At 41.9% G+C, this 23216-nt stretch overlaps 2 protein-coding genes across 11 annotated transcripts in view; one reads left to right on the forward strand and one right to left on the reverse strand.

Moving 5' to 3' along the window:
- The window catches only part of PABIR2 (PABIR family member 2), an 80476-nt gene extending 71411 nt beyond the window's left edge, over nt 1-9065 (reverse strand). For 2 of the 8 annotated variants that reach the window (XM_082377984.1, XM_082377983.1), the window contains exons 1-7: nt 7992-9027; nt 5754-5832; nt 1357-1413; nt 1010-1053; nt 871-925; nt 496-597; nt 52-137 (exon numbers count right to left, since the gene is read on the reverse strand). In XM_082377984.1, the coding sequence (XP_082234110.1) occupies nt 52-137; nt 496-597; nt 871-925; nt 1010-1053; nt 1357-1413; nt 5754-5832; nt 7992-8089 (521 nt within the window). In that variant the 5' untranslated portion in view covers nt 8090-9027. Of the gene's footprint in view, nt 1-51; nt 138-495; nt 598-870; nt 926-1009; nt 1054-1356; nt 1414-5753; nt 5833-7991 lie in introns of all 8 variants that reach the window. The other 6 variants (XM_082377979.1, XM_082377982.1, XM_082377978.1 and 3 more) reach the window with 5 other exon arrangements.
- Nucleotides 9066-9131: 66 nt separating this feature from the next.
- The window catches only part of LOC309621044 (PABIR family member 1-like), a 66219-nt gene continuing 52134 nt past the window's right edge, over nt 9132-23216 (forward strand). Inside the window, exons 1-3 of one of the 3 annotated variants that reach the window (XM_082378002.1) lie at nt 9132-12818; nt 12900-13079; nt 18611-18689. In XM_082378002.1, coding sequence (XP_082234128.1) covers nt 12709-12818; nt 12900-13079; nt 18611-18689 — 369 coding nt within the window. In that variant the 5' untranslated portion in view covers nt 9132-12708. The remainder of the gene's footprint in view (nt 12819-12899; nt 13080-18610; nt 18690-23216) is intronic. The other 2 variants (XM_082378003.1, XM_082378004.1) reach the window with 2 other exon arrangements.

Raw genomic sequence — 23216 nt, forward strand, 5'->3', positions numbered from 1 at the left:
CAAATTTAATGAACAGCCTTTCAACCACATTTAAAAAGCAGGTTTACTTACCTGGAAAAGCGTCTTGGACTAGGAACGGGACTTGGTGGTAGTCCGCTGCTGCTCACAAACATTTGTAAGGATGGTGAAAAACACTGCTAGAAAAAAACATATTAAAATACTTCTAGTGCTCCGGTTTTCAAAAGGTTCTTATCAAAATGACAACAACAGCATCCTTAGAATTGCTTACCTGTCTGTCTCTCATACATGTTTATGAGAGAATACATAGATAGGTAGATAGATAGATAGATAGATAGATAGATAGATAAGACAGACAGATGGATAGATTGATAGATTTTTTTCAAATTACTACTATAGACTTTTATTAATTTTCCTTCCAGTCATTGAATTCATCAAAATTGAGGTGATTTGTGTGTGTGTGTGTGTTTGTGTGTATTTTAGAGAGTAAACAGCTCAGTGTGTGAAAGAGAGTTAATATCTTGTCAATGAACCTACCTTTCCAAATCCTCTGGTGGGTGATGGTGCTGGAGAAACCGGAGTGAAGTCAATCCTTTTAGGAGAATATAATTTCTCTGGCTTGTCAAAATCACTATCACTCTGTAAATAGAAAGTGTTATTTCCTCATAATTCACAACTCAACACATCACAGTTCTTCTTTACTACACAAATAGGCCTACATTTTTAGAGTAGAAATGTATAGACTCTAAAAAGTTGCAATCTCATATTCTGGTGGGAAAGCAGAGATCAAAAACACTGAACTCAAATGTGGAAACAGGAGAGCCAGAGGTAAATGAAAAAAATGAATGAAGCCAATGAACAATATAGCGGGTTCTAGAAAATATACAACAAGCAGATATGTGAAAACTTTACCAGGTTCAAGCTCTCATCCCATGATTGGCTTATCTGCATTGCGGTTTGCACTTCTCTAAAACAGACAAAAATGAATGGCCATTAGTGCTCGTAAACAAGACATACCTTCGGCCACACCCTGTTCTTGTGAAGCACTAACCTTTCATGTGCAGTTTCTCTGTTCATCATATCCATGCCTTCCTCCTGCAAAGGCAAACATGTGCTGAAAACATAAAATTTATCCACACAGTTCTCTATTTCAAAGAAAACGAAAAGGACTTTTCTGCCTCATTTGACATCATCACAGTACAGCGGGACTGACATTTTAAGTCTGTCACCTGTACCACATCTGTATTTTATCTGCCCACTCAGAAGAATCTGAACCTGTCCACAACTAACCAGAGTGGCAGCCTGACTCATTTTTAATATCTAAATCTGCAAAATGAAAATAAAATCAAAATGTAAAATGCAAAAAATTACAGATCTGAGCCAATAAGTAAAATTTACCCTTTTGATTTGATGCAGTCTGCTGCTAGGAATCCGATTAGGTGAGGATGACAGCAACTGGAAAGAAAAAGTAAACATTTACTATTTTTGAATCACAAAGCAGCGGTCTGCTGTCAGTGCCAGTGTACAACCTCTTCCTAGATAATTTTTCATACTCTTCTTAGAAATCGAGCTCTTTAAATCACTGAACATTAATGCACTAGAGAGGCAGTACATTCAGTCTTTTTTTTTGATCACAATGTAATTGATAAAGAAATTTGGTTACAAGAATTATGACTGATTATAATTTTAACCCTTGAAAACCTTCATCTCTGGCAAAAACCAAGAAGCAGGTAATTGTGCATTTCCTGGTTGGAAAACAATGCTTTAGTCTTCCTCTCCTAAGCAGGCAAAGGTAAGTAAACTGAGAGCCATTCAGCAACTAATGTTTCAACATTTTATCCTATTTGAAATGACCCACGAGTACATTCAGTCTTTAGAAAGTACACCAGGTGTCCAACCTCAAAGCACCATCTGTCGCTAGACAGGCACGGACTTTAACATTTTTCCCAAAATGAATGCAGAGCCGTGTACGTTTATGTAAAAAAAGACTCCAGGTCTTAGAAATAGCCATGACCTCACTTATCTAAAATAAGGAACTCTATACAAAGGGAAAACAAAAACACTGATTCTATTCATTTTTATTACCAATGCACCGACGGAGGAGGACGAGCAAATAAGCCCAATATAATATATTGTCTATGATTAATGTTTATCGAAAACACTTTAAAACTGCAATAAGGAGATTTTACTTGCATGATCTAAGTCAATTCTAAAATTCGATCACTAACGCTATCACCACAAAGCTTACTAGTTCAGAAAAAAATCAATGTAGAGGCAAGGTGCATTTTTAAGATAACTGTTGCTTTCCCTTAGATCATTTTTTAATAACACAAAGATGAAATGATTTGGGGGCCAAATTATGTTCCTTCAGAATCATCATAATCTGATCATGAAATGTAAGGTACAATTTATATCAACATCTTACTGAGTGGTTGGCGAGGGGAGAGTCTATAGCCATAATGTAAACAACTACTATTTATTCCATGATGAAATGCAAATGAATTTGTAATACTATAAAACCAAATATGACAATTATCCTGCTACAAGAGCCCCTATCCTATTCAAACTTTAAAAAATACTCATGTAGTGAGCAGTATAAAATGGTGATAAACTGCTCTAAGGTTTTTAGGCAAAAGCTAATTCCGGTGAAATTTTTTAAAAGTTATCCACTAAAATAAGATTTTACCTCAAAAGAGATCCCTTCATTTCCCACCCCTTTCTTTTACTTCTTCCTCTCCTAGGCTTTGAAACAAGAAAAACTTTACCAGTAAATTCCTTTCCAAAAGTATTTTTTTCCATTATGAAAGTAATACATGTTTGCTGGTGAACTCTTGATAAGGTCATTTGAAAAATGCTAAGCTACTAGGCAAGTAAATAAGGCAGGAAAGACTCCATCAGGATACTGTGGCAGAGAGCATGAACATGTCAGTCAGGGAACAAAAGAAACCCCAAAGGCAACGAAATAATCAGGAAAGCCAAAGTACGGATTGCCAGAAGCTGACTGTGGAGAAAGTCACAAGCTTAGATGGTACGTCTATATCACACGCAACTCATCGATTTGAGACAGAACTGGAGAGTAGACCCGCAAGAGGGACAGAGAACAGCAGAGCTGTGTCTAGTACCAGCAACAAGAGCAATGGATGGGCTGAGCAAAAAGCCAAGAACCTCAAGGAGGCGCCAGTTAATAATGGTGTGAAGTTAGAGCAAAGGGCTTAAACGGGACCAGAACAGAGGCCCCTGATACTGGGGACTTCAGCAGCATGGTTTTGAAGTGGAGTTGTGGTAGATGTAGTGAGATTATAAACTGGCTGAATTGTTGGCAAGGAATCAGAGGCAGTTGAGTGTGGATTAAACTTTGAAAAAGCTTGGAGAGGGGAAGGGAAAAAGGGAAAGACAGATGTACGAAAAAAAGAGAAGCTTGTCTTCCAGATACGAGATGTGTGAGTCGGGAGAAGAAGGTGGGAGGGAAAGAGCCAGCAAGGAAGAGACTGAGGACACAAGATAGAGCAGAGACGACAGACTAAGCAAAGGCACAGGGGAGTCCGACAAATTCCCAACCATTAGCAGAAAGCACCCCATGTGAAGGGAAAGACACTTCCAGGAGAAGAAAGCTGCCGGTTATGGAAGAGAGGTGTCTGCCTTCTCTGAGAAGTGAGAAGGGTCATCTGCTGAAAGTGAAAGGGGGTGAGGCAGGACGACTGTCGTTTCTGAGAAGATTTTTGAATATTGCTTTGGAGAACAGCATGGGGCCACTGGCACCTTGAACCCAACGTGCCTGGAAAGAATATATCTGCTTTCCCTTCAAACGACCAATTCCTCTTAATTCTCTACCCAGAATAAAGGCAACACTTTTCCCCTGGTCACCAAGAAACAAAATTTCAGTCACTCTTGAGTCCTCCTTCTCCCTGACTTTCTAGCTAATCAGTTAAATAATGAAGGTCCTAGATCTGCACGTCTCTTTCTTCAGCCCCGCCCCCCCCACCAGCCCTTTCCATTTCAGCCTGCAACACCTTACTTTGTGAGGGTTAAGACGGGACATAGGTAAGTATATTAAGATTTGTAGAGCACACGGTGACATAATGCATATGGTGTAATCAATATTATAATAAGAGTAGCCAAAGGGTGCTGGGGAAGGCGTCCAAAACCAAAAAGCCAGAGAGGAAAAGGGGACGGGGTGAGGAGAGAACAGGGATCAATAAAGAACAGTGGGTCCACGCGGCCCCTTCAGCAAACTCGTGCATTTCAGTAGAGCCAGAAGGAAGGCTATTAGTGAGAGATGCACCCCGCCAGAGTTGATAAGAATCTTTACATCTTAGAAAAGAGCCAAGTGAAGTTCAGAGGAGCAAAATCATTTTCCCTTCTTTGCTATGCTATTGAGATCAGAACACGGCTGTAGAACATATAGAAACATTTTTCACATATACAGCAAAAACGAGTAGTTCTATGTTCTAGTACCCTCAGGGAAGAAGGGACAGTAAACGAAATCTCCAGAGAGCTACCATTTCCCCCTTGAAGTAGCTGTAGCCACTTCAGCTGGAAATCTTTCTCAAAAGTGTTATATTCCCCACCCCCATTTCTTAAACAGATTTGACCAAACAGAATGGCACTGGAAGATCTCTATTCTAATCCCAGCTCTGCCACTTACTAATTGTGTGATTCGGAGCAAGTTACTTAGATCGGCTGAGTCTTAGCTGTTGCCTCTTTTAATTGGGAAAAACATCTTTTGCCCTGCCTACTTCACAGGGGTTGCTATGAGAATTAAATGTGTGAAAGTACTTTGTAACATGTAAAATACCATATGAGTGTAGGTATATGAGTGTAGGTATTACTATAATTTAAGGAAAGGTTAATGACCCAGGTATCTGTAGGAACATCAATGATTTTACAGTTCAACGCCAGTGACACCCTCAGGGTCTATTAACAGGCTCTCAGCCCTAAGACCAAGCCACGGGCTGATTTTGTAAGAACCTCTGCCCGCTTTTCAGTCTTCCCCTCTCCTCCCTTGCTGCTAATACACCTTTAACCCAAATGTACCTCTTCTGATTTGCTGCTTCTCACACACTACTGGGTTGGAAGCTTATTATAATTGTGCATAAATTTTAGATGATTCAGAGGTCAGAGAGCCCCTCCTACAAATAAACTGATGAACCTTTGTGCACAGTCTATGGAAATCTGGTTCAGCCCTTTAGAGGTCTATATGCTTACATCTTGTATCTTCCAGGGCGCTGCAATTACCGGATAAGTGGGCTCCACGTGTGAAGGGCTACTACGTAAAAACCTCATCATAATTTCTCCCAACACAAACAACCAATGAAAAAGGTGTTTCCTGATGGCTCTGGCTATATAGACCAGTCACCATCAGCACCTCTACTGGAATACAAATCCAAGCATTTTCAAATAGACTTTACTTTGAATAGATAGCACTGTCCAACAGAAGTAAACACTCTGCTACCATATACATGATTTTTGCATCCTAGGACAAATAAAGACCACTGTTCTCAGTTATAATTAGAAGTTAATCCTGACTTACCTCACAACCATGATGCAAGTAGTAACAAAAAACAAGGAACAATGTTTCAAAATATCAAGTCCCACAGCCAAGAAAAAATTCTAACCAGGTTTCCTTTTTGCACCAAAAGCTGAAAATAGCCACAGCATGAGCAGTAAACAAGACAGGTAAAATCATTTGTTTCTTTCGTAAGCAGTGGTGCCTAGCACATCACCTCAAGAAAGAGGTACATTTTAAAGTGCTTCCCCCGATCCCAACGACTAACGATACTTACTCCTACACTTACCAAGCTGTGACGGCTCATCATGGTTGTACTATTCCTCCGAGTTCTAAACGTGTAAGGTTGAAAAACCTGGGAAAGGTCACTGAAAAATAAAAAATAAAATGATTAATGTCTTCTCATATAAGATATCCTTCAACTGTATTAACGCCAGCTCTGTGGTTAACACTGAAATCGACAACGGCTCCTTGTTTGATAAAATGAATCAACTCCTCACCGTCCTCTTCAGAGCTTCCGGAGGGGTGTGCAGTGGATTACAGGTTGGCTGATACTGATCTCCTCCGGGTTGCGGGACAGCTAGGAGAGGTATGGGGCGGAGCTCCAGACTGGCTGTCTCCAGCTCCTTCTGGTCAGAACTCACGCCCCCAGACCGGTTACCACCAGACACTGGCAGCCTCATCTGTTTACCCCAGAGGACCTACCCGCAAATGTTACTGCTTTCTACATGTGCCGTGCCGTGAGAAGGGCTGGGGACCCCTGATCTCCAGGGGGAGCCCTATCAGCACATCTCCCACTACTGCCCTAAACATGTGCTCTACTTTGGAACCCTGCTGTCCAACTACATCAGCACACCTGGAGTCTTGCTCATGTTGCCCCTTCTGCCTCAAATGCCTTCCCTCCCACCACCATCTGTCCAAACCCTTCCTCTCCTCCAACACCCATCGAAATGCCAGACCCTCCACAAAGCCTCTCTTCATTGCACAAACCTAATGCGATCATTCCCTCCTTTGCATTGGGTGGGAGCACAATGGGAAATCAGATGCTTCTTCAGAAACCGACTTCTTTATTAAAGGAAAGTGTGCGTGTGGTTTAAACCCCTTGGTAGAGGTGTTTTGGTCACCCCTGCAGTCCCTAGCAGAGTGCCATGCCCAGGACAAGAGGTCAAGAAGGATTTTCAGGGCTGAACTGGATTGGGCTTCAAGGGACCGTGGAGATCACCTAATCCAGCTCTCTGAAATTTTAAATGAGAAAACAGAGACTCGACGAGGCTAAGTGACTCATTCCTGATCACAGCCAGTTAGGGAGAAAATTGGGACTAGGCCTGGTCGCCTCACTCCTTCTTCTGTCGCATCATGCCACCTTTCAATTAATTACTTAAATCATGATTCAAGAAAACCCAGCATGTTATTTCTACAACAGTCTAAATGCAGGTCAACAGGATCACCCCGGTCCCCAGCAATTGCTGGCTTATGAGATTCAAAAAGACAACCAGAAAAGACCAGTTTATTCCTATAGTGTCAAAAATAAATGTAGAGCTGAGGACAGCATTAGAAAAGCAAAGAGTCACTCCGCCATTCCCTCAGTTTTGAAATATAAAAAAAAAAAGGTGAATCTGTTTTTTCCCCAAAATAAAGATATTCTAATCAGTTTGACAGACAAGGATTACCTCTTCCTTTGTCTTCACTGTGCCTGATTAGTGTTTTTGGCTAATTCTACTCCCATCCCCTTTTTCTGGAGTCATTCCATTTCTACAGGGTCTCACGAATTGGCTCTAAGATGAATTGCCCACTTACAAAAGTGAAATGTAATAGGCTCAAGACGTCTGCCAACCTAACCTTCACTATCACAAGAGTCTACCTTAAAATAGACCCTCTGGTGACTTAATTCACATGAAAACACGAGACCTTACACTACAATTCAAGGGTCAATTCTTTCAATTATTTTCGAAAACCTGTGCTTTCACTGACATGCCACCCTTCTTTTTTTATTGACCAGAATGCGTTTCAGGCAGTTTTAGGATCTGAAAACATTATGACAAATCCCAATCACTTAAGAGGACGTGAATACGCCATTTAATTACAAGTTATTAGATAAATTGCGATTTATTGAAGTAAACCTGTGTTAATGCCAGGGTTCCTAAACTAAGCTTAGAAATAGCAACTCTTAGACGCAGGTGTCAAGTTGCAATCCTAGTTCCAGGGGCTTCAGTCTGACATTCAGTGGTGTAAATTAGGCAGGGCAAGCAACTTGTTAGAAGAGCCAGAAGCTTCCTGTAGTTTCTTTTACAGTGGGCCAACAGAGCCCCAGGTAGAGAGGGCCCCATTTTCCCCACACTGCCCAGAGTTTGGGGTCAAACTTTCACTCCACCTTGGGACCCAAGTTACTGTCAAGCAGACAAGTCCCCACCCCCTCAGCATGGAGGACCCAAATGAGCTCCAACTCTCACTTGAGGGAAGGAAGACTGCTTGCAGGGGGTCGAGGAGCCCCTGAACCCTGCACTCCAGCCTCCCCAACCGTGCTCACCTGAGCCCATGGATCAGGGGAGCGCTGTTGGCTCTCCTCAGGGTGACCCCATCAGATGTGTCAGACTCAAAGTCCAGCTCCATTTTCTCCTGAGCCATGTCGGAGACTTGCCGGCAGGCACGGCGGACAGCGCTCAGCTCCTGGTGCTTAGCTATGGACTCCCAGGACTCTCACTGCAGGACTGAGCTGCTGGGGACCGGCAGCTGGGGGCGGGGGCTAAGGGGCGGAGGCTTGGGGGCGGGGGCGGAGAAAAGCAGGAGAGGAAGGGGAGGGAAGGAGGATGAGGATGAGGAAGGGAGGATGAGAGGGAGGGAGGGGAGGAGGGTGGAGAGGTCGTGGTGGAGGGTGACAGGATAAAGGAAGAGGAACGAGGAAGGAGAGGGATGGAAGGAGGAGGTAAAAGAGCAAGAGGGAGGGAAAAAGGATAGATGGAAAAGCAGGAAGACAAACAGGGTAAAAGGAGGAGGACAGAAGGGGGAAAAGAAGAAGACAGGGGGAAAGGAGGAGGGTAGGGTGCAGGGAAAAGAGGAGCGAGGGGGAGTGAAAGAAGAAGGACGAAGTATGGGGAAGAGGAGAGAGAAAGGAGGGAGAAGAGAAGGACGGGGAGGAAACTAGGCAGCGGCGGAACTCATGCTGCTATCTTTTGGCCAACGACCTCAAGCGGGGCCGGGCTACAGACACCCCAGCTGCCCGGGCAGCACTAGCACCGAGGAGCTGACAGTCGGGCAGGGCCCGGCCGGGCAGCCTCGGAGACTCCAGCTCCCCATGCTCGGGGACCCGGTCCAGTCCCCCATGCTCCGGGACCCGGTCCGGAGGCTCCTCAGCCCTGCGATCGGTGCTTCTCCTCCTCGCTCCCCCTCCCTGCCTGGAGGACAGGTGGGGGGTTCGACCAGCCGCCGCCGCGGTGCCTCCTTTTTCGGTCTTGGGTTCTAATGGCCCGGGGGAACCCCTCGGAGCCAAGGCCAAATTCTACAACCTGCCGCCTCTCACGCCTCAGAAGCGGGAACCTCCGCGGGGCCAGGTCTTCCGCGTCCGGGGACCCATCGGGTCCTGCGCACGCGCCCGGCGGCCGCGCCAATGGGCCCGCGGGCACGGAGCATGCGTGGGAGCCCCGCCCGGCAAACTTCCTCCAAAGGGGAGGAGCGTTTCCAGGGAGCCTGGAGCCTTTTTTGACTGCATTGGCCCGGGGACCCTGGCGCCCGATTTTGAAAAGGACCAATCGTTTGGAGATACTGGAGCATCATCTTTCTGGAGGAGTTTGGGCCAGTATTCACGGGAAAAAGAAACACGTGGTTTCCACGTTTTTTCGTTCCCAATTCGTATGCTCTGACTTCTGTGATCCTCGCTCATTTCTTAAATCCCTCGACTTAGTTGGTCTCTGTCTGGAGGGGCAGATTTCTTTTTCAGATCATCCATTTGGATGCACTAGACCAAAGGGAAGTGAATAAACAAAAGCAATGGGGTAAAAATAAAGAGAATCTAGTGAGAGTTCATATAGTTAGTGAGAAACACTCGTCTCCATTATACAAGCACCGTTCGCTTCAATGATATTAGGTAAAGTCCTGACGAACAAGTAGCAGAACCAGAATTTTTTTTTCCCTCGGCTTTACGAACGAAGACTCTAACGATCACGATTCAGCTTGTGTGAGACCTGGAATGACTTATTTTATTGAACATCTGCGTAGCAGTTACTGTGTGCTAGGCAGTATTCTAAGAGCTTTAGAAATATTAACTCATTTAATCCTCACCACTTGAATGACCCTGGGAGAGAGATGGCCTCTGTGCTGTGTTAATCATACATACCTAAAAAATACAGGAAACTTAATAATCAGGAAATTTAAAATAAAAAAAAGGAAAAATTCATCTTTTGTAAAAATAGTTTTACCTGCTTCTTCAACTCATATGTACCATATTAAAACTTGCTGGGCTTCCCTGGTGGCGCAGTGGTTGAGAATCCGCCTGCCAATGCAGGGGACACGGGTTCGAGCCCTGGTCTGGGAAGATCCCACATGCCGCGGAGCAACTGGGCCCGTGAGCCACAATTACTGAGCCTGCGCATCTGGAGCCTGTGCTCTGCAACAAGAGAGGCCGCGATAGTGAGAGGCCCGCGCACCGCGATGAAGAGTGGCCCCCGCTTGCCACAACTAGAGAAAGCCCTCGCACAGAAACGAAGACCCAACACAGCCATAAATAAATAAATAAATAAATAAACAAATAAAAACTTGCCAAGCCTAATCGTCATTTTAATCCTCAATATTTATGTGTTCTGACCGTAATAGAGTTTTTAAACCACTTTTAGATAGTTTCCTTTAAATTGCCTATATTCTCCTGCCAGCTGGATTAGAAACACGAGCTCTGTGTTTAGATATCAGTAATGTTTAGACATGATGAGATTTGATTGGTCTATTCATTCAGAATATATCCATTAAACCTTATTACCTGCCAAGAATAGTAACAAACTCTTTGAAAAGTAAAATAAGTAAAATAAGCAGTAGAGTGGAGGTAAGAGCTACCTGTTTTCCGATGTACTCCATATTTTTCTGTTATTCAAACAGTTTGGTTTTGACCCTCTGTTCTGTATTTAACCATTGCCTTCTGCAGTCACCCTGACTTTACTAAGCTTTAGCTGCCATCCTTCATAAACTTTCCAGCTTACCCTGGGAACTTCAGCAGTGGCTTTCAGGAATCTTGGTACCAGCCCAGATTCTACTGCTACCTAGTTATGTGCCATTAATCTCTCTGGAATTTTATCAACTGTAAAATAGAAATGATTTACCTACTTTACAGGATAGCTGTGAAGGACAGGTTATTTAAACCTGTATTTATTCATAAAATAATTTAATAAGTATTTATCGAGTACTTATGGGTACAAAAATAGTGTCCAGAGAAATATCCAGAGGCGCCTGGTCTGTCTTTTCACTTAAATAGAAGGGCAGAGGAATCTTGGCTTTGCCACTTAGTAGTTGTAATTTGAGTAACCCCTCCCGGCTTCGGTTTCCTCCTTTGAAAAATGGGCATTGTGATGGCGCCTAACTCACAGAGTTACTGTAAGCATTAAATGCGATCACATATTTCAAGTGCTTAGGACAGTACCTGGCACATAATAAGTGCCCCCCAAATGGTAGCGATTGTTAACCTGTCTTATATCAGGAATGGAGACTCCAAATCGTCCTCATGTCTGGGGTTTAGGTAACCTAATTCTAATTCTGCCCAATATAACTACACTTTCCTTAGTCTATTCTCAGAATGAATGAAGAATGATTATGATACTTCATGTTATACATGAACTTGTCATGAACTGTCTCAAGATAATCCCATTATTTTATTTTAAATTCACCCCTGATTAGCTGAGCAAGGTTAATGATTGAACCAATTGAGATAAGTATGTGAAAACAACTGTAAAGTGCTATACCACGTTATGACTATTTTAATAACTCCCATTTCACTCGTTTCACTTAACTTCTCTGCCAATTCTCTATATGGTTCCTAAAATGTGTGGTTTTTCAAAATTATTAGCACGGAGTTAAGATTTCACTACTCAGTGTGTCTCGTTAACTGGTGGTGAAAAATTCTAAGAGCAGTTCTTAGACTGTTTCGAGCCATTGTTAAATGGCAACGCTGGGATGTATACTAAATTCTGAGATACTTGCTTTAAGAAAATAAGCCTCCCTGCTTTAACCCCAATTTTTTTCTTAGATGAATAGCTTCGAGCAGCTAGGTTTTATTCATTGTAAAAATATACTGTATGATTATGGTAAAACACACACACACGGAAGACAATGATTTGTTTGTGCGACTGGTTCAATTGTGTTAGCGCCTTACCAGGACCCTTTGGGAGTGGGTCGTCTATAAGCACTTAAAAGTGTCCCCGCCCACACCCCCAGGCTTCAGTGTTTTCTAAATTGCAAAGGTGTAGGGTGTCTGTTGTAACACGATGGAAAAATTCGTCCTGGGAGGTAACAAGCTTGTTGGCCTCAGTCATAAGGGGACACTGGGCTAACCAAAACTGAGAAAACTTGAGTATTAGACTTAGGGCAGAAAGGATGGCGCTCCCATACACCTTATTCCATTCTTTCTTTGCTAAATAATGGTTAACGAAACCACGCCAGGGTTAACACAGGAGCGGAAGAACAACCAAGGTGAATCTGCACTAGGGAGAGAGAAGAGAGAACCGGGTTTGGGGGGGAAAGACGGCGCCCTCACTGCCTGTGCACCCCCAGCAAGAATAACACAAGCGCCTGCGCTAATGCTCATTGCTTGCGTGGTAAACAGGCGTCAGCGGGCCGGACCCAGGACGCATGCGCAGAGGGGCGGTGCCCAAATGATTTATCCAGGGCTGCAGGTTGTAGTTTTTGTTTTGGCCGGAGAGGCTTAGCCGGGGTTGCCTTGGCTGAGAGAAATAAAGGAGAAGGATTCACGGATTAAGATAAATTCCTCATTTTCATTACAGGCTTGGAGGTGGAGGATCTCAGTGTTGGTGCCCCGAGCTTGGGAGTTAGGAGGGTCGGAGCCAGTCCTGCCCCACTTTGTGCCCACCCACCGGTGTTAGGGATGGTAGGGCTGCAAATGTGAGCACGCACTCGTCTAAGAGCTTCCTCCTTTCTTCTCTTTCCCCCCTTTTTCCTCTCTCCCTACATTAGCTCCTCACTTTGACTTGTGCTTATGTGAACGGGAGCCAGAAAACCTTGAGAGCTCCAAACTAAGCTTCGGCACGGACATGGCACAGGAGAAAATGGAACTAGGCTTGGAGGTGCTGCCGAGTTCAACCACCACAGAAGACAACACTCTGAGAAGATCCAACAGCGTCCCTTTGATCAGTGGGCTTGGGTGAGCAGGACTGAGATACTGGAGGAGGCAAGCGGGGGCGGTGGAGGGTGGCAAGAGTTGCAAAAAAGTGACTTCCAATAGCATTCCCACCCCTTTATTCATCGAGGTTCTGCAGGTATGTCCGGTGTTCCTGGTGTCCGGAAGATCCCACCCTCAGTCTGGGGGCGGGGGGGAGGCGGGGCGGGCTGACCGGAGGGCGAGCGCACACAGGAACCTGAAAGTCCTGATAGTTCATCGCGACCGGAAAGCAGCAACCATTCGGTTTGGAGCATGACTTTTTCTAACTTCACCCCATCTCTTACCCACTCTTGAAGAAACTGTGCACTCCCCACCCTCGCCTTCAGATCTTCTGTAATGACTGTAATTTTTGTCATTCTCTCCGCTGCTTTGTCACCTCTGACCTTCACCTTCAGCACAGTTGGAATGGAAATAGTTGTCAAGCAAATAAGCTGGGGCCTTTTTTACACGTAGTTTTTATTTGAATGAAAAGTTTAGGTATCACAGAAAATTGATCTCCTAAATTTTGCATTCTCAATGGCCGATATTGCCCCTACTTAGTTCTTGGTGGGTGAAAAATTTTTTCTCATATGTATAAAGCACAGATATACATACAGCACATAGACTGATATGCAGTATATTTGTGCTTTTTAAATGGTGTGGGGATTTTCGAGGAGGAGTTGGGGGAGGAAATGTCTAAAAGGCTCTTTAGAGCTCTGCTGATGAAAAAAGATTTAACTAACTGATGGTTAACTGTATTTCCTGCACATATCCAAAGATCTGGCATGACTTAAGCTTATTATTTCTTAAAATAGAATTTTAAAGTGAGGTCGTGGATCTCACATCCCAGTATCATAAGGTTTTCTCAGTATTGTAAAAATGTCTGAAAAATGCATTCACCGTTACAAGGGAACTCAAGAGACCAGATCTATCTTCCTTGTTTAATGTATGGGGAAACAGGCCCGTGAATCTCCAAAATGCCATAGTCAGTAGTAGAGCCAGTACTAGGAAGCTGTGTCTCCAAACTCCTAGGCTAGTGCTTTGTCCACTACTAATCAATATCTAAGCTGATTAACTAAACAGATGCAGCTTTCTGGTCATTTGAGTTAAGGGAGAATATGTTGTAACAAAATGAAAAGCAAACTAAGTGACCAGAAAATAATACATTACCTTTTTAAACAGGCAGATAGAAAAATAAAGGGTGGAGGCAGCTCTGCATGTTGTACTGAGAACAAGAACATTCTATAAATTCAGGATTCTACTCTAAATCCTGTTGTGTGAATAAATGAGCTGTTTTGGACACACTGCTAGTAGAAGAAAACACTTGAGGATAATGTTCATTTTATTGAAAGGCTTTATGAAATGAACAATTTGCAAATACGTAGATGACAGAGGATATATATTTGAAGGAACGTTTGGATCCTGTTTAATATATTAAGTGCTGGGGCGGGGGTGGGTGGGTGACCAGGCCCCTTTTCCCGATCCTCGAAGTCCTGGAAGCAAAGAGTGATCCCAGTTATCCCTTCATACTTTGCTTTGTTCTGCAAAGGATTTGAAAATTTTGCTTTTATCATATTAGAGCATGGTTACAGTGTTGAATTCCATAGCTTAGGATCCTGATGCAGGAAGTGAATTTTGTACAGAAAGGTTAGGGGCAGTTGCATATTTATCTAGTAGGAGTTAACCCACAAAGCAGACCAAGCCCAGGGACTCTTGTCTGTCAAAAAGAAGTAGCATAGGAATGGTATATCACATGCCCGAGGTCATGTAATCAACAAGAAAAAATTTAGAGTAGAATTACACTGAGCCTTAGTTGAATTCACTTCCCCCCAGTTCTTGGCAGTTGCATATGTCCACTGCTCACTTTTCCCACTTTCCTTAAGGTGGGCCTCTAATACTCATTGCCTGGCCTCTATCACAGCTCACTAAATATCGTTGCACTTCTTTCAAGCAATTTTCCAATTTTGCTTGATGTTTCCTGTATATAAAGACTTTCAGTCTCTCTTGCACCAGCATTTGCAGAATTTGTTCTTTAAATGTCAACTCTTTAATACAAGTATCACTATTTTTTAAGAAGGTCCTGCCTAGTTTTGTGTTCATCTTGTATTAATAAAAATACCAATGTCAAAAGTTTTAAACCTCTTGGTTCTTTATACTCTTTAGCCCCTCTAGTTGGCTGACTTCAATACCGGTGTCAGTGACTTTATTTAAAGGTAGTATTTTTTTTCTTCTACTTCTCTGGCCCTTATTAGAATTAGACATTAAATTCTTGGATTTCTGCCAGTGGCTTCCCCCTTTAAATACCGCTAGCCTGACCCTGCATTTAAAATGTTACTGCCTCAGTTTTGTTTGAAAGGTAAACTACTGCCTGGGGGCCAAATTGAGCCTGCTGATTCGTTTTGTAAATAAAGTTTTATTGGAACACAGCCACACCCATTTGTTTACTTATTGTCCTTGGGCCACTTTCCCACTACACTGGCAGAGTTGAGTAGTTGCAACGAAGGTTGTATGGCCCACCAAGCCCAAAACATTTACTGTCCGGCCCTTTACAGAAAAAGTTTGCCAACTATCGGGTTTATTAAACTTGTGCAAACCTGGAAGAAGAATAGTGGCCATGAAGAGTGATTGCTTTGGGAATATAACTGGCATAAATATACTGTAGTTTAGACAGAGCTGCTTACTGATCATTTAAACATTATCTAGTTATATTACTGCTTACTGATCACTTAAACATTATCTAGTTATATTACTTTCACTTTTTCCAAATTGTAAGTAGCACTTAATTCTAGATATCACCTAGGATTTTATGAATTCATGTTGAGTGACTCATATCAGTTGAAATATATGCTGCCTCAATGATTTTTTTTCAGTTATAGTCTTATTAAATAAAATTGGCAGACGAAAATTTAGGGGAGAATATAATTGTCAGCCTTAAGTATTAGCCTGGGCGGGGGGAGAGATAAATTGGAAGATTGGGGTTGACATATACACACCACTATATATAAAATAGATAACTAATAAGGGCGTACTGTGTAGCACAGGGAACTCTACTCAATACTCTGTAATGGCCTATATGGGAAAAGAATCTAAACAAGAGCAGGTATATGTATATGTATAACTGATTCACTTTGCTGTACACATGAAACTAACACAACACTGTAAATCAACTATACCCCAATAAAAATTAAAAAAAAAGAATTACCCCCCCACACAAAAGACAGTGGAATATGTAACCCATTAGTTTCCCTCCAACTCCCTAGTAGTGACTGCTAAAATATATTCCTGTTCTCGTAGGGGAAAATAACTGGGAAAGGAAGTAAAAATTAGACCTGTACATATATCCTCTCAAAAAATATTGAGTTACTGCCTGTTATATGCAAGTTACTATTCTGCAAAGATGTATATCTAGGCTCAATAAGCTTTTTTAAAAAATTTATTTATTTTTGGCTGTGTTGGGTCTTCGTTGCCATGTGCGGGCTTTTCTCTAGTTGTGGCAAGCGGGGGCTACTCTTCGTTGCGGTGCGCGGGCTTCTCATTGCGGTGGCTTCTCTTGTGGTGGAGCACGGGCTCTAGGCACGTGGGCTTCAGTAGTTGTGGCACGTGGGCTCAGTAGTTGTGGCTCGCGGGCTTAGTTGCTCTGCAGCATGTGGGATCTTTCCGGACCAGGGCTCGAACCCGTGTCCCCTGCATTGGCAGGCGGATTCTTAACCACTGTGCCACCAGGGAGCCTCTCAATAAGCTTTTAATAGGGAAAATAAATACTCAAAAGACTTCAATGTATGGTAGAATGACATGTGCTTAGGGAAAGAAAGTGCTAGGGTAATTAAAAGAAGGGAGTGAGAAGTGACAGCAGAATTGGTGAGGGATACAGGAAAGATTCTTGGACAGGTGGCATTTAAGATGGGCCCTAGCAGATTGACAAGATGCAGACTGGAAGAATGGGGGCCAGATAGCTGGACAGCATTCCAAGAACACGGAACAGGCTTGGAAGTAGGAAAGCATAGGTGTATTCCAGGATGCTGGTCAACTCTGTCTGGACCACTGGCTCCCAAATGTTCATCTGCTGACCAGTGCTGATCCTAGGGGACATTTTACCAATCCATGGTTTTAAAAAGTTACAGCATGCTTTCCTGGGCAGGACTGTATTTTACTCAGATTGTTAGTCCTGCTTTATTATTATTATTTTTAATAGTAGCCCTGCTTCTTTAATAACAAAATATCCTTTTATAAATGAAATGATGGTGTTGATAGTTGGTGAGATTTTTAAAGAATGACCTTACTTGGCAAGAGAAAATGGTAGCAACTGTATGTTTGTGCCAAGATTTTGTTTTGAAATTTTCCCAGTCTATGAAATCCAAAAGTCTGTGGAGCTAAATTGTGGAAGGCTTTGAAAGTTATAGGAAAGAATGTAGCTGAATTCAGCAGGCGATGAAGAGAGTCATTGAAAGTTCTGAGCAGGAGAGCAAGCTGATTGCAGTAGGGAAAGAACAGAGGTGAGCCGACCAATTAAACTATTGCAGAGTCAGTGGAAAAGTAAAAATGCTTTGAATTGGTTTTTGGCAAGGAGCCTGGAAAGAATAAGATGGACATGTGAGATCACAGAGGTAAAACCTAAAAGACCTGGCACCTGATTGGATATAGGTGGCAGAAAAGAACATGTTAAAGATGCTTTCTTATTATCACTGGGGAAACCTGGATGAAAGGTACATGAGAACTCTCTCTATTCTTTTTGCAATTTCTTGTGAGTCTTAAACAGTTTCCAAATAAAACGTTATAACAACACACGACTGTATTTAAAATAGGTAACCAACAAGGACCTACTGTAAATCACAGGGAACTCTGCTCAATATTCTGTAATAACCTAAATGGGAAAAGAATTTGAAAAAGAATATACACACACACACACACACACACACACACACACACACACACACACACATGTATAACTGAATCACTTTGCTGTACACCTGAAACTAACACAACATTGTAAATCAACTATAGTCCAATATAAAATAATTTTTTTAAAGTTATAACAAAAACAAAACATAAAAAGGAAAAGAGGACTTCTTCAGGGTCCCAACCTCAAATCAGGCCGAGGCCCGCCAGGTGAGCACCTTCAAAGCTGGACGAACAAGGACCATCTTCAGCATGCAGCGGCTGCTCAGCTTCAGTACACTGTTGCCATGGGGGAATGTGGCCCAGTGTGGCAAAATCTTGCAAATTTTCAATAGAATCCAGAAATCTGGAATCTGGATTCTTTATGTGAAATCTCCATAGTTGTTCCAAGTGTGCACAACTAATTCAAAAACATTTTTAACACTGAGTAGGCCAAATGAAACATATCTGAAAATCCCAGTTCTGTCGACCCCTGCTACTGGCTAGCCCTCTCATTCATGTGAAAGTTTGGGAGTCGAGAGCGAGTTGGTACTAGCACATAATAGCTTCAATCATAAATTTAAATCGGTTACAGGCTTACACAGAAAATGATGTCTCTCCAAGGCCACAATAAATTATATTTATTCTTGGTAGCATGATTAGAGGTAACGTGGCATGCTTGAGAATTCCTTACCTTACATGGACAGTTGTTTAGGCTCAGCCAACCAAGGCTGTGTGTGTGTGTGTGTGTGTGTGTGTGTGTGTGTGTGTGTGTGTTCTATTTTCTACATCTGCACAGCTGTCTCCACAAAGAAGCCATTTACATCAATGGCATTGTTGTTTAAGGATTTGAAATGTTATTTCTTTAAAAAATGTTTGTAATGGATTTTAAATGACAAATGTTTTCCTTTTCTTCTTAGTGGTAATTCACAGGTGTTCCAATCTGATACATTAAGAACTCGAAGAAACAGTACATCGTGTATGGCACAGCACTATCTGGTAAGAAAATGCTTATAGACTTGCACTATTGGTCTTAGTCAGTGGTTCTCAAACTTGAGTGTGCACCCGGAAAGCTTGTTAGAACAGACTACTGGCCCTCAACCCCAGAGTTTCTGATTCAGGAGGTCTCAGGCAGGGCCTGATAATTTGCATCTCTAACAAGTTCCCACTTTGAGAAACATTGCTCTAAACATTACTGAAGGAAAAATAAACACATTGACTGCGGTTATGATTGGTACAGCTGCTGCAGCTGCAGCAGAATTAACTTGTAAATCCCACATGGATTTAACATTGAGATTTGCTTTTATATATAAAACCATCTGGCTTTCAATTTTTAAAAGAACATTCTAATTTTGAGAGGAAAACTTGCAAGCTCTCCTAAGGGTAGTTTTCAGGCTTAGAGTTGGACTTTATCTCGCATTTATCTTGAATTGAAAATATAGTTTGTTTTACATGGTGTTATAATGCAATCTCTAAATTAGAACTCATCAACAAATTATCCTGTAAACATAGGAAATATGCTTGTACATCAGTAAGCCAAAGTGAATAAATGATTCACTCTATGAATCATTTTATTGAGGTGAAATTCATATAACACATAGTTAACTATTTTAAAGTATACAATTCAGGGGCATTTGGTGCATTCACAATGTTTTTCAACCACCACCTCTCTCTTGTTTCCAAAAGCATACATCCTTGTCTTGTTCCTGATCATAAGTGGAAAGCTTTCAGTCTTTCATCATTGAGTATGATATTAGCTATAGGTTTGGGTAAATGCACTTCATCATGTTAGGGAAATTCCTTTCTACTCCTGCTTGCTGAGTATTTTTATCATGAAAGGGTGTTGAATTGTTTCAAATGCTTTTTCTGCATCTATTGAGATGATCATTTGTTTTTTCCTCTCTATTCTGTTAATATGATTTATTACTTTGATTTTCTTATGTTGAACCACCTTTGAATTCCTGGGATAGACCCCACTTGGTCTTGGTGTATAATCCTTTTAATGTACTATTGGATTTGGTTTGTTATTGTTTTGTTGAGGATTTTCCCACCTGTATTCATAAGGGATATTGGGCCGTAGTTTTCTTTTCTTGTAGTATCTTTGCTGGCTTTGGTACCAGGGTAATGCTGATCTCATAGAATGTGTTAGGAAATGTTCCTCCTCTTATATTTTTGGCAGAGTTTTATTAGGGTTGGTGTTGATTCTTTAAATGTTAGGTAGAATTCACCAGTGAAGCCATCTGGCCCTAGACTTTTCTTTATTGGGAGGTTGTGGAAACAGATTCTATCTCTTCACTTGTTTACAGGTCTTTTGAGATTTTATAGTTCCTCTTGAGTTAGTTTGGTAATTTGTGTGTTTTTAGAAATTTGTCCATTTTGTCTAGATTATCTGAGGAAATTGTTGATATACAGTTATTCATATACAGTTTCTCTTATATGCTTTAATATGATGGAAGCTATAGAACATATTTTAATGAAATGTTATAGCTTGGAACCTATTTTAAAATATTGCCTCCTAATCTTAAAACTGGACATTTTCCTCTTTATAAAATGATATTCAATATTATTCCCACAAATGTACTAATAGTATATTGGGAAAAAAATAGAACTGTTCATTAAACAAATCTTTCTTCCTCTACCCACCCGCTCATTTACTCATTCATTCAACATTTACTGAGCACTTGCTTGTCTATCAAAGCCCTCCATACCAGATCAGCTCAGTGCTTTGTGACCACCTAGAGGGGTGGGATAGGGAGGGTGGGAGGGAGGGAGACGCAAGAGGGAAGAGATATGGGAACATATGTATATGTATAACTGATTTACTTTGTTATAAAGCAGAAACTAACACACCATTGTAAAGCAATTCTACTCCAATAAAGATGTTAAAAAAATTTTTTTTAAAAAGCCCTCCATACCTATCCAGTCTTCTTTTCTACTCAGCCAAGTCAACAAATATTTTTAGGAACCTACTATGTATTAAGCCCTGATCTACTTGCCAGGGAGATCTAACCTAGTTTGAGGGATTTAGAGAGGAAATGACATACTAGTTGAGATCTTACTGCTGTGTAAGAATTAACTAGTTTGGGATATTGGTTACAGGAACAGACAATATTCCAGGTTAAAAAAAATGGCATGCTAGAAGGCCTAGAGTGTGGTGTGTAGAGAACAGAGTGTGTAGAGAGTTTGAAAGAAGTACATTCTAGTTAGAGTGGAAGATGAAGTGGTGAGAAGTGAGGTTGGAGATATAAACTAGTGCAAAATCTTGTGGGGCTCTCCAAGTCATTTTAAAGATTTTGAACTTTGGGAATTCCCTGGTGGTCCAATGGTTAGGACTCGGCGCTTTCACTGCCGGGGCCCCGGGTTCAATCCCTGGTCAGGAAACTAAGATCCCACAAGCCACACAGTGTGGCCAAAAAAAAAAAAAGATTCTGCCCTTTATCCTAAGGTCAGTGGAAAGCCGTTAAAGAATTCTAAGTCTGTGATTGACCTGATCAAATTTGCATTTTTGTTTTTAAAATTAATTAATTAACTTATTTATTTTTGGCTGTGTTGGGTCTTCGTTGCTGTGCGTGAGCTTTCTCTAGTTGCGGCGAGCGGGGGCTACTCTTCATTGTGGTGCGCGGGCTTCTCATTGTGGTGGCTTCTCTTGTTGCAGAGCACGGGCTCTAGGCGCGCAGGCTTCAGTAGTTGTGGCACGTGGGCTTAGTTGCTCCACGGCATGTGGGGTCTTCCTGGACCAGGGCTCAAACCCATGTCCCCTGCATTGGCAGGCGGATTCTTAACAACTGTGCCACCAGGGAAGTCCCAAATTTGCATTTTTAAAAGATTACCCTGGGGCTTCCCTGGTGGCGCAGTGGTTGAGAATCTGCATGCCAATGCAGGGGACACGGGTTCGAGCCCTGGTCTGGGAAGATCCCACATGCCGCGGAGCAACTGGGCCCATGAGCCACAACTACTGAGCCTGAGCGTCTGGAGCCTCTGCTCCGCAACAAGAGAGGCCGCGATAGTGAGAGGCCCGCGCACCGCGATGAAGAGTGGCCCCCACTCGCCGCAACTGGAGAAAGCCCTCACACAGAAACGAAGACCCAACACAGCCAAAAATAAAAATAATAAATAAATAATAAATTTAAAAATTAAAAAAAAAAAAAAGATTACCCTGGCTGCAGAGGGGGAAAGTATTGATAGATTGGAAGAGGACAAAAGTAGATACAAGAAGCTCAGATAGGCAACTGCAGTAACCCTGGCAAACAGCTGATAGTAACTTGGACTAATGTGATGGCAGTGGGCATGGAGAACGGTGGCAGATGCATGAGATATTTGAAAGGTAGAATCAATTGGTGATAGATTCGATGGAGAGGGGGAAACAGTGGAGGCAAAGATGACTACTAGCTCTCTGGCTTGGGCAACTGATGGGATAGTGGTACCACAGAAGAAGGGAACATTGGAAGAAGAGTGGATTTAGAAGGGAAGATGAGTTTAGTTTTGGACATGTTAAGTTTGAGGTTCTCAGATCTTTAAGTGGAGATGTTATGTATACTAGTTTGAAGCTTGGGATAGAGATCTGGGCTAGAGATACATTTAGGAATCATCAATAGATTATTATTTAAAGCTATGGGAATGAATGAAATGACCTATGGAGAGAGTATAAAAGGAGAAGAGAAGAGGCTATAGGAAAAAGCTTTAAAAATCACCAGATTTAAAAATCAATCTCAGAAGAGACCCCACCAAAGAAGACTACGATGGAATGGTCAGAGAGGTGGGAGGAGACTCAGAAGAGAGTATCATGTTAAGTGGTCAAACATGATAAAGACTGAAAGGTGTCCTTTTGAGTTACCAAAATGGAGCTTATTCATGAACTTGAAAGTTCAGTGGAGAAAAGGGTAGGATGAGAAGCCAGATTGGATTGGGTTAAATAATGACTGAGAGGAAAGGACCTATAAATGGCACAATACATATGAGCTTGATTATTTGGGGGGGGCAGATGACCCTTTCTATGCCTTAATTTCCTCATCTGTAAAATGGGAATGTAATAGTATCTGCCTGATAAGTTTGTTGTGATTATATTAATCAGTGTAAAGCACTCAGCACAGCACTGGTACATACTAAATGCTCAATAAATGTGTTTTTGCTAGTAATAGTACATATGTAGAGAAACTATGTACCTGACATTTTTTTAAATGCATAATTTTCCTTAGGATTTCTAGGCTCTTAATTCCCATAAGGTTCAGCTTAATATCATGCATATTTAAAATAAACCATCTTGTACAATGGATTGGGTTTGGCAGAACTGAAGTCATTTTAACTTATTTGATGATGGGAATTTCAAGGCTTATTGGTTTAGCTTGCTGTAACAGCATTATGCATATGCTTTTATTTTGTTCTAAGTATCACCTCATTATAATTATATGACATATGGAGGTATATAGTTGCCTTAAGTATAGATAGGCTGAGTTATCTAGGAAAATGACATAATAATTAGAATGTTTGGGGCAGAAGTAACAAAATTCAATTAGAAGTGACTTAAAC

This window comes from Balaenoptera borealis (genome assembly GCF_965194805.1).
Source record: "Balaenoptera borealis genome assembly, chromosome: X".
Classification (NCBI taxonomy): Eukaryota; Metazoa; Chordata; class Mammalia; order Artiodactyla; family Balaenopteridae; genus Balaenoptera; species Balaenoptera borealis.